Source organism: Mytilus trossulus, chromosome 1, assembly GCF_036588685.1.
Source record: "Mytilus trossulus isolate FHL-02 chromosome 1, PNRI_Mtr1.1.1.hap1, whole genome shotgun sequence".
Classification (NCBI taxonomy): domain Eukaryota; kingdom Metazoa; phylum Mollusca; class Bivalvia; order Mytilida; family Mytilidae; genus Mytilus; species Mytilus trossulus.
The window spans coordinates 40,415,357-40,433,707 of NC_086373.1; the positions used below are offsets into that span (position 1 = coordinate 40,415,357).

General features: G+C 31.3%; 1 protein-coding gene across 5 annotated transcripts in view; it reads right to left on the reverse strand.

Moving 5' to 3' along the window:
* LOC134724502 (SRSF protein kinase 3-like) overlaps positions 1–18,351 on the reverse strand; it is a 42,840-nt gene that overhangs the window by 11,342 nt on the left and 13,147 nt on the right. For 3 of the 5 annotated variants that reach the window (XM_063587576.1, XM_063587591.1, XM_063587585.1), the window contains 6 exons: positions 15,745–15,845; positions 9,650–9,758; positions 5,995–6,082; positions 2,714–2,801; positions 1,240–1,346; positions 447–609 (listed from right to left, as the gene is read on the reverse strand). In XM_063587576.1, coding sequence (XP_063443646.1) covers positions 447–609; positions 1,240–1,346; positions 2,714–2,801; positions 5,995–6,082; positions 9,650–9,758; positions 15,745–15,845 — 656 coding nt within the window. Of the gene's footprint in view, positions 1–446; positions 610–1,239; positions 1,347–2,713; positions 2,802–5,994; positions 6,083–9,649; positions 9,759–11,770; positions 12,493–15,744; positions 15,846–18,351 lie in introns of those variants that run through there. The other 2 variants (XM_063587558.1, XM_063587566.1) reach the window with 2 other exon arrangements.

Below are 18,351 nucleotides of genomic sequence, written 5' to 3' on the forward strand. Positions count from 1 at the left end.
AATGTGCTAACTAAGGGTCTTAAAAGTGCCTCAAAGGTACCTACGTGTTTAATTTTTGGGATCATTTTATTTATTTCCTTCTTATTGAACAGTTTTGAGCTCATGTTTCCTTTACATGAATTATGGAAAAACTAATAATTTTTAATTCGTGAATAACTTGACAATTATCCTTCTAATTTGCCGCAAAAGCAATTTGATTTATAAGTAAAATCCTGATTTTTTGGTGTGGCAATATTAAACAAATATTCCATGAAATTACGTCTGGCTAAAACATGTTCTGTGCTATCTTTCTTATAAAGGATATTAGGACAACAGGTGGATAAAACAGGCAATCAGCAATGCAAACTCCAAACTGACAGAAAACTCACATAAAAGATAAAAACTTTTTTAAATGAACTATTTGATATAACTGTTAATTCCACAAAAACACATAAAACTTTCCCTACCTGCTGACCCTGGGATAGGACAACCAATCTTTTGCCATTCAAAAGCATCAGCTGCTAATTTACGAATGTGCGTATCATCCACACACATCAGGACGTTTTCTGGTTTTATATCTGTATGAATTATTTTACATTTCACATGCAAATAATGTAACCCTTGTAAAACCTGAAAAAAATCAAATAAAATGTATGAAATAGAAGTACTCTGGTATAATTAATTAAATATCAAAGCCAATTGTGTTGAAAATGAATTTATACACTCAATGTGGTACCTAACACTACAGGGAGATAACTCTGTAATGTCAGCTAAACGTTTTAATTATGTTGTGTTGTAAAAGGACTATTAAGCTTCTCAACGATCCAAACTGATGTTTGTCAAACTGCTATATAACCTGGCAGTGTATTTTTTCTGACATAACAGTTGGTTCAAAATTTTTGTTAAAGAGTCAAAGTAAATACTTTTATGAAAATTAAACGAGCCAAATTAATTTTAGTGAAAGTGTCGGGTACCACCTTAATATTGCCATAAACATAGTTATTCTAACACATATAAAATGATCTTTTGTCATTCTTGGACATGCCTACAGTCTATTTCACAACTCATTTGAATATAACATTGAGGATGTACACCATTGTTTTCTTTAATGCCATTTGTATTCATTTTAGGAATCAGAAATTCTAATTAAAACCTCAAAAGGATCTCTAATAACTATAAACTGCACTTCACAAATAAAATCAAAAAATATTTTTCTGTTTTGCTCTTTATATCCTACCTTCTTTCTTTTAATATTCTCACCTGTTTTATTATAGACTTGACATTTCGCACAGGAATTCCTTGGTAATTTGATCGAATTATCAACTTCAATAAATTATTTCCTAAAACTTCAAATACCATACAGACATCTGTGTCAGGTTAAGGATTGTATGTAAAAAGCTGTATTCTAGATAAGTTTCAAGACAAAAGTAAACAAAGATATATAAAATATACATATACATGTATAAAAAAAATATCTAAATCTATACAAGCATTTTTTATTGCAATTTATACATGTACATGTAATAAAAAAATTGATGTACCCTAATTTTTGTTAATCCATTTTGCAGTAATCTTGAGATGTTTCAACATAAATTACAAAACCATATATACTTTTTCCCTCTTTTAATGTGCTTCTTATTCTAGATATTATATGTTAATTTTCAGTGTAATATTTGTGGAATGTTATTTTGTTTTTATGTTTTTCTTTTGGTCATTATATTTCCACCTTATACTCAGTATCTCATTCTTACTTTCAAGGTAATAGAATAGCAAATTCCCCCTCCCCCTTCCTGGATGTTTCAACTTGGGTCCTAGGAATTAAAGCTAAATCTAGGACAGGTTGTAATACCTATATGGATTTTGTTCTCCCAAGCCCTATCTTATAGGAACCCCTGCTGTCCGATAGGACGTTCCATTACCACTACTCTTAGTTCAATGTCAAACTGATACTTCAGGAAAACAAATAAAATATGCTAATCAAAATATCATTAAACATCCCATACCACAATAATGATAGCAAACATTAGACACAAAATCTGTTACACATCGAGCTAAATGTGATAATATCTATCTCCCTGGGAATCTAAATATCAATACAAACTGACAGTCTAATGAACACAATTTCACAGGCCATTTGTAACTCTTAGTCTAATATCAAATTATATTGATTGTAGATATTTATTAAAAACAAGTATGAAAGGATTCAAAGTTTTATTAATGATAATTTTAGCATGCCTATCGTTTAGATTTTTTAAAAGTGAAAGTCAATGTAAAATATAAATTCAATGTCAATTGCTAACCTGGTCCAGTACTCATTTAAGAGTTGAGGATAGAGGGTTGATGGGCTGCTACATGTTTAACTCGGTCACATTCTGTATGTGCCTGTCTCAGTGTGGAGCAGGAAATTCAGTGGTTGTCTTTTGTAGCAGTATATTCTTTTTTTCTTCTATATTTTTTGTTTTGTTTGTTCTTTTGTACATATTAAAATCAGACCATTACATTTCTTGTTCAAATCATTTTAAATTAGACATTTAAGATCTTTTATAGCTTGCGTTGTCGTATCTGTTTTCCTCACTGTAGAAAGTCATACAGTGGCCTATAGTTGCTTCCTTTTACATCATTTGGAGAGGTGTCTCATTGGCAATATCATACCACATCTTCTTAATCTAATACATATAAGTATGAATAATAAATGAAAATAAACACATTGAGTGTTGACAATTCAGAAGGATACGTGTTCCGTTTATACCAGAAATTTTAAAATCATCTAACAGCTGGACTGTTCTCTCTCTGTAATCATCACTTTCGTCACTTTCTCTGACCTGAAAAAAAAAGAATACAGATACCATTAAAAAACACCTATAAACCAGCACTTAAATGGATCTAAAAAAATATTATGCTATGTGTCTAACTGCAAATCTGAAAGTTTTTATAACTTTTTAAGTGCTATTTTCCTATTTAATTGAAAAAAAATTTAGAACTTCCTTTAGAATGGTAAAAATCTATTCAAGACATGATCAATTCCTGTACCATATCTATTTCTTCACGCAAGTATTCATTGAAACAAGTATTTATTGATTTGTACATGAATTCTGTTCATAGAACATACTTAGATCTTGACAGTTACATACATACTAAAATGGTAATGCTAAGTTTCATACAAATATCACTTTCATCCTAATCAATACAATTTAGTGAGTAACAATAGAAATAATATTGATAATGTGTACCAACAATTTTACTACCAATAGCCCCAAAAAGGTCAATAAAAGTCAGTTTTAAGTCCTGACCATTTTTTGTTTAAACTAATTTTTAGAGACAATGTTTAGGTTCCGGCTGGAAAAAAAAAAAAAAAAAAAAATTAAAGATTAAAATTTCAAAAAATTTGGTAAACAAGACTTTTAATGTAAAGTTTACGTCGCAAACTATAGTTTAAATTTACAGAAATTCTTTCCAATAGATTCACAATGTTATTTTTAATCATTTTCTGACAGTTCAGTCTGGCACAATTGTATAACATGCCAAATTTAAATATGTCAATTTCAATACAGTTGGCTGTTGTGGGATGAAAGCCATTACTCCATTTTCAAGACACTTGACATTCTGTTATTCTCTGAAGAGAAATAAATTGAGTTTTGTAGGATATAACCTGATAGGTCCCAAATGACGTTTACACAATTTCCAGGAGTACAAATCAGTTATAAGTGAAGCGTGGGAATCAATGAGTTAAGTTTTATTACTTAAATCATTCTTTAACATTTCCAAATGAGATTTTTTTAGTTCTTTGACAGTTATCAAAGTTCAATAATTGAAATTCTATTATTTTTATAGCCCTTTACCAACTCAATGAAGAACATAATTTAAAACTTGTAGGCGTTTGTTTAAAACCTCATTCTGGATGTTTTCAGAACCTATTAGGAAGCGTTTAAAAAAATGTGCTGGAATTACAATGACTATCTTTATCCATAGAAAATAATTTTTTTTTCTTTTTTTTTTTTTGCAAACTTAATTCTTATAAAAGAGTCATTTTAGATTGAAATATCATTTTCAGATCAAAGCTTCTTTTTCAGGGTGTACATTTAATTTTATAGAAAACACTTCTGTAACAAAACTATACTACATGTATCATGACTATGTCAGTCTTCACAAAAGACTTTTAAATTGAAATGCCCAAACTGAGTTACCGGTACATGTAGGACAATTTAGGCCTGTAGTTGAGCCCAAATTCACTGTATGGTTGATAAGACTCCTTTCACAGCAGAAACTTGATGATCAATTGATGTTTCTTTAAAGTTCATGTTTCATGCAGTCAGGGATAAACTTTCGGCAGGTGGGGAAATCAGTAAAACTACTAGATATAATATTTAAGGCAAGAAGCATATAGAAAATGGTTCAACCTTTTCATTTTGAATGCCCACAAAGACATTACTAACAATGGACAAGAACAACATTCAACAGTATGTTCCCTTGCCAATCTTAACATACTGTGTCCACAAAAAATAAAAATTATCACCATTATCTAAATAAATCTGAATTGTCAATTTATGATTGATTGACAATTAATTCCGTGATAAATGAATGTCCATCAACTTAAATTACTAATAAAACTTTAATATTGAATCTGCATTGTGTTTTGATTTGTTCAACTGAGCACACTTGAAATAATGAATACAAACAAAAGATAGACTGTGGTTTCATATTCATGAGTAAACTGACAGTTCCAATGACATGTAATAAATCATGGAGATGTGTTAATTAAGCAGACAGCTTTCAGCCATCAAGGAAGTGAAATGAACAGCCTGTTCTAGAATTAAAAACAAGAATGTGTCCCCAGTACACGTAAGAATGCCCCACTCACACTTTCATTTTCTATGTTGAGTGGACCGTGAAATTGGGGTCAGAACTCAATATGGTATTAAAATTAGAAAGATCATATCATAGGGGACATGTATACTAAGTTTCAGATGAGTTGGACTTCAACTTCCTCAAAAACTACCTTGACCAAAAACTTTAACCTTAAGCAGCACATACGAACTATAGGACGCACAGACCAGAAAAGATAATGCCCCTCTACTATCGTAGGTGGGGCATTAAAATTCAGTTTACAGGAGAATCATTTATAGAAAGACACCTCCCCTGTAAAGGATCTTACAAGTGGTCCCTCTTATTCTTGTGGAACATGTCAACAGAACACTACAGTAAAGTCGTTCAGTTTTAAAATGCTCTATGATTTTCTTCTAACATTTCAATTTTGTTTGTGTCATGCTTTTTCAATTAGTAACACCTGTCATCCTGGCATGGGATGTCATCAAAATATAATATTAAAAACATTAAAAAAAATAAAAAATCACACAACATGTGCTAATCTTCCTATATCAAATTAACCAATAATTATTTGTTTTTGTTCAAATCTATCAATAACTTCTAATCAATCATTCTACATTATCCTTTTATATAATATTTACATATATCTCTCTGTCAACTAGTTTTACAAGATCACTAGCCATAAATACATTTTGTGTGTGTAGGAGGAGGAAATTTACGATGTCTAATTTCATTTTGACGTTACAATGAAATAAGACAAAATTCATTGTCTCAATACCATAGAATGGAAACTCATCAATGAAGCAATAATACAATGCATCTGCGTTTAGATAAATCAAACACCTGATAAACAAATTGTGTTGTTTTAGATGAAACACACTAGTAAAAACATTGCCTAACACTACTAACACCACTAAAGATGAAACTATTAAGTTTTCCAACGTTTGCATGACTTGTTTCATTAGTAAACTGGGAATTTTCGCACAGAGTAATACATTATTTCATGAATGAAATGACGCATGTAGGAAAAGTTGACTTTGTAAACTGAACCTAATTCAAATTACATTCACAAAATAGAAACATGTAGGAAGAAAATTTACTATTTTTGATGTCTAATTTATTGTTTGAGTTCAAAGAATCGACCAATATGCACTAGCAGCTCATAAACTATCTATCTTTTTCTAAACTTACACATTTCAATAATTTAATTTCATCCAGAGCTGTTTCTGTGTAATGTTGGGCACTCTTCACAACCTTCAAAGCTACAAATCTTTTGCATCTGTAAATATAAACATAATAAAACTTTAACTATTATTTTGAGTTGTGCAGTCCGTCTTGCCATGGTCTGAGTTGTCCATGGGACGATTTTACCCATATTTTTAATAATTGGATTATTTCCCTTTGTTATTGATTGGAAAAAAATGGCTGCAAAATGATTACTTCATCACACAAGTCGCAAATTTCCTTAAAACAGCTATCATATTCATGATTATGAACATTGGGTGATGGGATGTATCAGGCAACACTATCTTCACTTTGAACATGAGTTCAGTTTATTTTTCACTTTAGACATGAACAAAATGGCTTAGGGTTGGCCCTCAAAATAGAGTCAGTCAGGTAACCATAAACAGACATAAATTTTGTTTTGGCCTAATCTTAAATTCTTTGAAGCAAACCTAAAAAAAATGCGTTAATTTATTAAGCTTATTGAAGCATTCTTTCAACATACAAACATAATTTGTCATAATTCATGTTATCTTGTAGTTGCACTCAAGCCCATAAAAATGATTAAGCTACATGTACATGTATTTTTAGACTTATTTTCTTAACTTCTAACAGATGACAAACAAATGGGTAAATATGTAATAAAATTGAGAATGGAAAACAGGAATGTGTCAAAGCCACAACAACCCAACCATAGAGCAGAAAAATCTCTTTTGGAATATAAGGAATAATAAGTTTGAAAAAGAATAATAGCTGTGATCCCAGTTAGAAGTGAAAATTTTATGCAAATTTGTATGGCATTGAAAGACAGTTAAATTGCAGCTCACAAATGCATCAAAACTGTTTACACAACAAATTAAATAAATTATGTAGACAAATCAATACAACTGCATGCATTGCATGTTATGTATCAATCAAGAAAATATTCAAATAAAAGTCAGAGGCATGTTAAAATTCAGTTGCATATAATTGTCCATTGGGAATGAAACAATAGATTTGTAATTCATCATGTGGGCTAAAACTGAGTTTATATAACTGTTTATTCTATTAATGAATGGTAATAATAATATATATATATATATAACTTTATGTTAATTAATGTCATATGACTGAATGCATAATTAACACTTTATACATCATGTCACTTCTCCTAATTCTTGTACTATTTCCAAGGATAACTTTCATTTATCATAATAACATCAGTGTACCTTATCCACTGCCAGGGTGTAAGATATTAGATTTGTATATCTATATTGGAGAAAGCAATTTTTATCAGATAATAGTTGGTTGATAGTCAAGAAAAACACATGTATTATATATTCAGGTCAATCTTTCAGAAAGGAATTGCATTTTTCTTATGTCCATTCTTTTGGCTAGTCGAACAAGGGAGAAAACTTCTGTCTAAGAAAATTTGGAAAACAGTATATGAACTTAAGTAATGACTTTGTGGCACATCTCCAAAGAAACCAGATATGAGAGCTTTAAGCCTAAATTTAAATCTTATGTTTATCAAATATATTCACTGACATGACTGATGGAATTTTTAAATTCTTAATTTCAAATTGAAATTGACAATCCTGACCGATCAAATAATGGTGATGTGGTTAAAATCTATAAAACTAACAAAAATATTTATAAACGATATTAAAGACAACAACACCCATCAATTACCGCATGGTGATTATTTATTGTGGTCGACATGTTTCGCCAACAAGCGTGGCGTCTTCAGGACAATATTATACATGAAATCAAACAGTGAAGTACAGATTTTGCTGTTGTGCGGTTTGCCTGAACAATAGAGGTTGTTATGACGACGTTATAGATATAAATAGAAAGTGAAAGTGAAAGTAAAATAAGAATCTAGTATAGTTAAAAGAGAAAGTTAGTCAATAAAGTTATTTACAATGTGGTTATCTGCTATTCTTGCACGTCTGTGTGGTGGTCCTCATAGAAGTTTCTAGTGGTAATAATGTAGAAATGATGGAAGTAGCTCATAAAATGTCAGTTCATTTCCAAATTGGACAACACCCCATTGGCCATCCCGTACCAATTCAACTGGCTTCGCTCCAAGGAGGTACTGCTTCCATTGAGTTAGTAAAAGGTGAAGTGTATGATTGCCGCAATTTTGGGAATTGTAAATCTTGGTAGATGTGTTCATAGAAATTAACTTTGCTAATAAAATGTCCGTGGATGAAGCTTTTCTTTATAAATATGGTTTGTGGTTTGTGTGGTTCATCTTGATTCTGGTTCCTTCCTTTTTTCTCTAAGTAAAATGCCTGGTATTCCGAATTGCTTTGACTTTGTGTACTTATGTATGGTATGTAAATCTTCAGTGATGGACTGCTTCTTCTTTGTATGTTTCTGTGGTTGCTTCTGTTTCCAAATCTCTCAATGGTGAACCAACACCCTGCATCCGAGAGGATCCACCTTTGCCAAACTAGCGTTGTACCTAACAACCACACAGCATGAACGAAATACCGGACCATTTAAAAAGTTCTCGATCCGTTCCTGAAAATTGCCAGATACGGAGAAAAAATAAGGAGAGATTTGGAAACAGAAGCAACCACAGAAACATACAAAGAAGAAGCAGTCCATCACTGAAGATTTACATACCATACATAAGTACACAAAGTCAAAGTTATTCGGAATACCAGGCATTTTACTTAGAGAAAAAAGGGAGGAACCAGAATCAAGATGAACCACATAAACCACAAACCATATTTATAAAGAAAAGCTTCATCCACGGACATTTTATTAGCAAAGTTAATTTCTATGAACACATCTACCAAGATTTACAATTCCCAAAATTGCGGCAATCATACACTTCACCTTTTACTAACTCAATGGAAGCAGTACCTCCCTCGGAGCGAAGCCAGTTGAATTGGTACGGGATGGCCAATGGGGTGTTGTCCAATTTGGAAATGAACTGACATTTTATGAGCTACTTCCATCATTTCTACATTATTACCACTAGAAACTTCTATGAGGACCACCACACAGACGTGCAAGAATAGCAGATAACCACATTGTAAATAACTTTATTGACTAACTTTCTCTTTTAACTATACTAGATTCTTATTTTACTTTCACTTTCACTTTCTATTTATATCTATAACGTCGTCATAACAACCTCTATTGTTCAGGCAAACCGCACAACCGCAAAATCTGTACTTCACTGTTTGATTTCATGTATAATATTGTCCTGAAGACGCCACGCTTGTTGGCGAAACATGTCGACCACAATAAATAATCACCATGCGGTAATTGATGGGTGTTGTTGTCTTTAATATCGTTTATTTGCTTTTATAGTGAAAGACAACTGTGAATACCGCGTGGTATCCACCCGCTATTACCCAACCGCACGATAACCACTTCAGGTGTTGGTTCACCATTTTTTAAGTTGAAAAATATTTATAGTGTAATTGATAAGAAGATGATGTTGAAAATATTATTCTCTTGAAATTCATTTGTTATTCCATGTACTTAATGGCCGTACCATGACCTAAAGTTATTAATTTCTGTGTCAATTTGGTCTCTTGTGGAGTGTTGTCTCATCGACAGCTATACCACATCTTCTTTTTTTATATTTATACATATGCATTTACTTCAATAATATACTTACGACATATCCCAACATAACCAGACAGTAGAGAAATGGCCCCATCCTAGTTTCCTTATCACATGGTATTTATTGTTGAACAAGTCTCCAATCTTTACAGGATGATATCCCCCTGAAATAAAATAAATACATTTGATGCAAATATTGAAGTACAAAGTTGTTAACTTGGAAGGATATAACCAGTTTTGAGGAAGAGTTACATTCCTGAAATTTTGCTGCTAGATATAAGCATGACAAATGTTCATGTGCATGCAAGTTAATTAATGTATTTTATATTTGGATTCTATATTGTAGTGGCCTGTTTTTATTGGAAGAGGAGGCCAGGAACTATAATGCTTGGAGAGAACTACCAATAACTGTCATTCATATTCAAATAAGATCAGAGTCAATAATGTACATGGTCACCCACCAATATGTGGGTTTTGAACTCACACCATCAAAGTTGACAGGCAGTGATACTAAGAACTACTTAGGCCAATTAGCAACGAAGGCATCATATTAGAAAGGAAGTTGTTCTTTTGAGAATTCTGCATGATTTTGAATTTCTTTCATTTTGACCTTGCATGGTCTATACAATTATCTCACCACAAATTTTCTTGGTGATTTCAAACTCTTCTGTCTTAAACAATTTATGTCAATAGCTTATATCATTTCTAACTTATTTTTATATCAACTGTATTAGTATATTGATTGAAAAATAACTCACTGTGAAATAAGATATTGAAAAACAATGCTACAGATACATGTTTAGCTATAAACCAAAAATGCAAATGCCAACTACATGAACTAGTATTAGATATTCCCTCAGAGCATTAATTGAACACAATGATGTTATGGTTAATTCAAAGTTATAGCTTTCATGCAATAATTTAATTTAGAAAGGGTATAATTTAGGATAAAACATTGATAAATTCAGGATATCTAATTACAATTAATAGCATCATGTTGTAAATTGAATTATGGTTGATAACTGATTCCGTAATTTTTCAATATCATGTGCCTTTCTGTGTGCAATTCATTTCTGTGTCTAAAAGAGTCCACAACTTCACAAAGAGGACTTATTGTAGGTTTGCTTAAAACAAGAATGTGTCCATAGTACACCAATGCCCCACTAGCACTGTTATTTTCTATGTTCAGTTGAATATAAAATTGGGGTCAAAAGGCTCAACTCTAATTTGACATAAAAATTAGAAAGATCATATCATAAGGAACATGTGTACTAAGTATGAAGTGTACTAGACTTTAACTTCATAAAAAAACTACCTTGATCAAAACTTAAACCTGAAGAAGAAAGACAGCCCAAATGACACATAGAATGAAAAACACAATGCCCCTAAGTGGGCATAAAAAACAAATAACTTGAAACGGACCTTTCAAATATCTAAAATGCTCTTACTTCTGAAAAAGACGCATAGCCAGTGCATTCCAATACTGCACTACAGTATGGAAAGATTTACAGCATTTCATGCATGTGCTACTCTCTTATCAGCATTAACATTTATACATGCACATGACATGTATGTCAAGTTCATTCACAGATAACACCATTCAAGAATGCCAAAGTAATTCTAATGTCATAATACTGTTCTTTTCGCATGATAATTAAATTGGTGGATGTTCTAGAACATGATACAGATATAAAATTCCTTACAATATGATTTGCATCTTCCTAATTACTTCTGTAAATTTCAAAAATGACACCAAAAAGCCAACTAAAACCAAATAGAACAATTCAAATTTCAAGAATGACACCAAAAAGCCAACTAAAACCAATTAAAACCATTCATCTCCTGCCGATATTACAAAGACACGTTTCCTCAACGTTCAACGTGACACGATTGTGCAATTGTAGGAGATTATGTAAGATTTTACCGATACAGCGAGCCATTGAGGCTTTTAACAGTTGTTAGATTGATTGGAATTTCTTCCAGTGAGATATTTTATTCAAAGAAATCGTGAATAATCCTAGAGATTCTCCAGTGAAAAATAGTTATGCAGCATAAAACACTTGAATTAAGCCTTGATGATTTATCTCTACTATAAAACCAAATCCTCTTGAAGGGACACTTGAGCTTGTAAGATCAATTCTAAACATCACTATCACTACAGACAGTATATATATACCTTTGCCATACTCTGACTGTGATTTATGTTTAGTTTTCGTGTCAGACTGAGAGTCCGACTCAATATCTGAGGAGGAATAAAGATTGTCCCAGTTTAATGCAATGTGTTGATGAAACGATTTCTCCGCATCCTTTATCTCATGACTAGATTGCTTAACCCGACGTTTAGAACTGCGCCATCTATCCAATGTCTCTCTGAATTCTGAACTCATTGCTGACTGATTGTTTTGACTGGACAAATGTATTGGTATGGCATCTAAACGATTCTGAGGCAGTGATTTTAGAATGCGAGGAGGTTTTCCACTAAAATGACTATGATGTTGTCTGTTAAATCTTCTCAAATAATCATCATTTATTCTATTATTATTTTCTATATTAAAGAGACTAGATTGACGTAACATTTGTTTGGCGTGATGAACCTGGTGTATGAAGTTGTCCACCTGATTACACAGTTCCAAGGATCCTGTACTTCTACGATGATGACGACGGTTCTGATTATCATAATAGTCATAACCTCCCGTCCATGACTCATGGCGGCCCACCTCTGATGGTGGCACAATTTTGTACATTTCCATGTAGTGGTTATAACGTTCCCTATATTCACTCATCTTGGCAGTGAAATGCAGAACTTATTCACTTTTAATTTTTTACATATATATATGAACTTCAATGTTTATCAATACACATCACTGAATGTCAAGTCACTTCATTCCTGGACACTTTCGAACAGAATGACCAGTCTAATCCTAATTCCTGATATAACAAAGGCTCAAAGCTTACATAACCATTGAATATAAAACAATTGTCCAAATAATATAATCCTATTTCAGTTTTGCAACCTGTCGCAATATTACTGTAATCTGATTTTCTCCAAAGAAAGAAAAACTTTTTTTCAATAGGTCATTATGTCTTTAAATATCGATCCGTTGTTTGTTAGATTTATTTATTTTCCCAGTGACACGGGCTATAATTAGTCCTGTTCAATGTTAACACTGATTCACATAATACAAATAAATCTTTTTTGACATTAGTTACCGAAATAAAAAACAGGTACTATTTAAAGCCAGAGTCAACAAACAGTCGTCAAACTTAACTTCTTCCGGCTGTTTTCGTCAATAATTTATTTTCATGGTGTCCTCATTCCATTTAAATGAAAATACAGGTGTGATCTCCATATCTACATTGTAAAAACTTTGTCATAAATCGTCGCCCATCTATCTACTTTATGACAAGTCTGTACATCTTTTGTCTTTCCCTGGTATTTAATGTCATGTAAATAAACTGTGCTTGCGACCTAGACAATAAAACCCGCATTCAGCAGTTTTTTAAAAGCCCCCACATTTACACGAACAATTAACGTTTTTAACATAGGACTTTAACGATGTAATATTTAGAATTAAAACTTCCATAATAACTAAATAAATATTAAAGGAAAATATCGTTCAATATCGAATGGTCAATGAAATTTTTAATTGTTTTGGAATAGGATATTTGTTATGAAATTAGACCTTGTTTATAATTGTAACCTTAGACAAGTATGAACAAAGCCAAACCATCCGTGCATATAAAATGTTTAATCAATGCTGAAATAGGATCATATATATCTGATCAATTGAAAAAATAACTAATCTATCAACTTATATATAGCTATCAATGGGCCCTAATAATGAATAATTAATGAAATGTCCATTACGGGAGACCATAAACATGTCATTATCCTTATAATAAAACACATATCTATAATTTAAGTATATTGTTTCTAAAAATATACTTCTGAGACAAAACAAAAACAATATGTTTTGTACTTTTGGAAACTTTGATATTTGAAATTAGTTTTAGCAGAGAAAATATTTTTTGCATGAGAACTCTATATAAAAGTACATACTACATATTAGGATATATTGTGTGATGGTAAATGAAACAGCTATCCAATAAAGACCAGTAGCACAGATGGGAACAATTATATTTATTGCAAGGCTCTCAACACTGAGCAAAACTTTACATATAGTGAGCTATAAAAGGCCCTGGGATGATGTTTGTACTGTTGAACAAACCAATGCAAGCACATGTTCAATGGTCAATTTTACTTTTTATTGACAACATAGTATATTTTGAATCTGAAGGAATGATTACATTTCTTGCATTAAAACTAGAAGAATAATCACTAAATCATGTGGTTGATTCATGAGTGGACATTGTCAATGACCTTTCTGAACTATCTCTGCTCGCAAAATAAAAACTAAGCATGCGTTACACTAATGGACTAATACATTTTATTTTGTATCTTTTCAAAGCTAAGCATGATCATCATATCTCCGTTTTTCAATAACCATATCAGAATGACTTTCATAAATTATCATCTCAATGTTTACTGTTTAAACCATAAAATCTTAATTTTACTATACATGTATCCTTTATTGGTTTGTAGATAACCTTCATTTCAAGTGGATATAAAACAAATATTCAGGTCAAATTCAAATTTGACTAAATCTTAAATATAATCATCTATTTGTTGTTTCATTTTTTTCAATACCTGGTTCATAAAGAAATCCATAATTTGATTGGATGACAACAGTCACATAGTTTTCAGTTAAGTTTTATGTCCCAATATATATAACACATTGGATGACAACAGCCACATAGTGTTTTCAATTAAGTTTTATGTCCCAATATATATAACAGGTTAATTGATGACAACAGCCACATAGTGTTTTCAGTTAAGTTTTATGTCCCAATATATATAACACATTGGAAGACAACAGCCACCTAGTGTTTTCAATTAAGTTTTATGTCCCAATATATATAACACATTGGATGAAAACAGCCACATAGTGTTTTCAGTTAAGTTTTATGTCCCAATATATATAACACATTGGATGACAACAGCCACATAGTGTTTTCAGTTAAGTTTTATGTCCCAATATATATAACACATTGGATGACAACAGCCACATAGTGTTTTCAATTAAGTTTTATGTCCCAATATATATAACACATTGGATGACAACAGCCACATAGTGTTTTCAATTAAGTTTTATGTCCCAATATATATAACACATTGGATGACAACAGCCACATAGTGTTTTCAATTAAGTTTTATGTCCCAATATATATAACACATTGGATGACAACAGCCACATAGTGTTTTCAATTAAGTTTTATGTCCCAATATATATAACACGTTAATTGATGACAACAGCCACATAGTGTTTTCAGTTAAGTTTTATGTCCCAATATATATAACACATTGGATGACAACAGCCACATAGTGTTTTCAATTAAGTTTTATGTCCCAATATATATAACACATTGGATGACAACAGCCACATAGTGTTTTCAATTAAGTTTTATGTCCCAATATATATAACACATTGGATGACAACAGCCACATAGTGTTTTCAATTAAGTTTTATGTCCCAATATATATAACACGTTAATTGATGACAACAGCCACATAGTGTTTTCAGTTAAGTTTTATGTCCCAATATATATAACACATTGGATGACAACAGCCACATAGTGTTTTCAGTTAAGTTTTATGTCCCAATATATATAACACATTGGATGACAACAGCCACATAGTGTTTTCAGTTAAGTTTTAAGTCCCAATATATATAACACATTCAGATTCATGACTTAACACATAGTCTATGACTATCATATGCATTTTCAAAATTCCTAAAAATTCTTTTTTACATAAAATTTCCTGCTTTATATTCTCTCAATGTCTAAAGGTTTTGTCATTTGTAGAATTTGGTGATAAAGATATCTCTGCTAAAACAGATTACCCCAAAACAAAATACATGGAGTGGCATTTGAGGTCCTGCCACTATAGAACAATTGTGGTTTGGCTCCCTGCTGACGAAGAAGTGTTGGGGAGATTCCATTCTAATTAGTCGCAGATAAAAAAATCTTTCTGCATTCTGATATATAAAGACTACAAAAAATAATTTGGGGATAAATTTTGTATGATACCTTTTTCATAATCCGATGGATCTTCTTGTTCATCGTCATCTGATCCAAGGATTTCTTCTTCTTCTTCATATTCTGGTTCTTTGTTCTGTGGTGCTTCTGACCTAAAAAAGAAAGAGAGAAATCAATTAAATACAGGTACATGAATTACAGATAATGTAACAAATTGTCCAAACTATGAATTCCAGCTGTCAAAGAAAAACCTGGTAAAAATGAAACAAACTTGATTACTTGACTCAGGCTTGAAACACTGTACAAACTTGTATTTATATTCTTTCCATGCAACAAAAAAGTAGGTTCGTTATTGCCTTTATACAGCCCATTTGCTTAAAATTTAAATAAGAAATATTTTTATACCAAGCATTAGAGAGAATAATTCAAGCAAACTAAAATTTAATCATGCCCGTGAAAAAATATTATTACAATACCAAGTCTGCTCTGATCTGGACATACTCAGCTACTTCAGATCTTAAGCTGAATAGATGTTATAATATAATTACAGTGAAAAGCTTTTCAGTACTGTATTTTGGAAAAGTAAATGCTTTCCTCCTACCTTGTGTTTAACTAATTCAGAAATTGTTAACACTTTACTGTATTTATTAATAATGACACCAATGAAGTCAGGTCTATAAATACATGTCTACTTTTCAAAAAAGACAATATATGTACAAAACATTACCTTAACAAAACAATAATTAATTCAAGGAATAATTCAAGGCAATATATTTCTAAGAAACTTTCATGTGGAAAATCATGATAATACAACATGCAATGAAAAGTTAATTTTCATCACATAAACCAAACCAGAAACTTTCATTACAGCTGAAGAAACAAGTCAATATTTATTCAACTTTTCTCATTAATCAACTTTCTCCCAATATTGTGTAATTGCTGGGATAGTCCTAAGACTTTTCTTATATATATTTGTCTCATATAATGTTCAATTTATTAGAAAAGAAGACATGAAGACAATTTCAGAGACAGATTTGTGTAAATCTAGGCTCAGACAAACCATAACATTGGTACAGTAATCACATGTTTATACAAAAGTTCATAACATCCCTCATTTGTCCCTATACTACTTTATATAAACATTTGTATAATTCATATTGATGTGACAAATATCTTAGGTTAAAAGAACTTTGAGTGAACTTAAAAAGGATATCCCACCCTTAAAGTTTGATAGTGTTCCATTTAACAAGTTGGACCAGAATTATATTCCTTTATATACATTCTCTAGAAATGTTCCATGATTGAGTAAAGCTTCATCAATAAATTCAGCCTGTAATTACCACTAACCAGGAGATGTTCTAATAAGGCATGAGAACAGACAGACTGACAGGGTGATTCCCATATAGACCACCCAAATGTTTGATTGCTGTATAATAAGAGGCAAGAGTATATGTAGTATATACTTATGTATTTAACACAGCCAACCAAAAGAGCCCCAAACAAAGCAATGATAGAAGATACAAAATTTATATAAAGTGACCTTCTGCAAAATACATGTAAATCTATGAGATTTATGACTATGTAAATAATTGATTATCAAATAGTAAGTAAAAATGTATTAACCTATAGATATCCAAGTGGAAATCCTTCATGTTCCAGTATTTGACAATTATTTCAGCCAGTGTATACAGTGCAATTTAGTTTTGCATATTTCAAAAATACATCTACCTGAACCATAAACAAAATATTCAGTCCTAGGTTCAGTTTAGACACTTTTCACTTCAATAATTTTACAACTGATCAGACTTAAAACTTTAAACTCATTTATACATGGTGACATTAATAAACTTTCAAAAACATGTAGGACAATATTAATTTGACTTTGAGTGAAATATGCTTATCTTACAGGTACTTTCGTAATGTTATCAATCATAAGCTTTCTATAAGGTGATTTACCACAGCTAATTATATAACATTTATATTTTGTTGATAGTTACAAGGTAATCAACGGAAGTAGGATCACACATGATGCCTTGTAAACAAGCACTGAAGCACATTAATTAAAATGTGAAGTACATATGTACCTAACTGTGTATATTAGACAAAATTAATTATGGTTACAATCTTATGATTTTAAAACATTTTTTAATTTAGCTATGAAAATGTCAAAGTTATATTAGGTTTGATATACTTAGAGATCAGGTCATACTGAAAGGTCTCAATTTGCACTTACAGATAATCAGGGCAGAAGAACTAGAGACAAGTTTATAATGAATCCCTGCACTTGTCTACTTTATTAGTATGTCACTACTGAGTTGTCCCATTTAATATACAAGGTTTCACAAACCTGCATAGAAAACTGCAATAGCTATGTAATACTGAATTCAAAATAATTCAGACAAAAAAAATATTATAAGACTATGTAACATATCCAAAAGGACATCATGCCCAGTTCACACAAAAAAATATAGGTCAAACCTCTTATTTTGGTGTCTACTAACAGTAGTATAAATAGTACACAAGTTGATGTGGTCACATCTCCATGATATTAAAGCTACATTTCATCCCAATGTTAACCTGATATTGGAAGGAGGAATTGATAGACTACAGGACAGATGCATAATACATTATGTTCTATTCTTGTAGATGATATAAGGA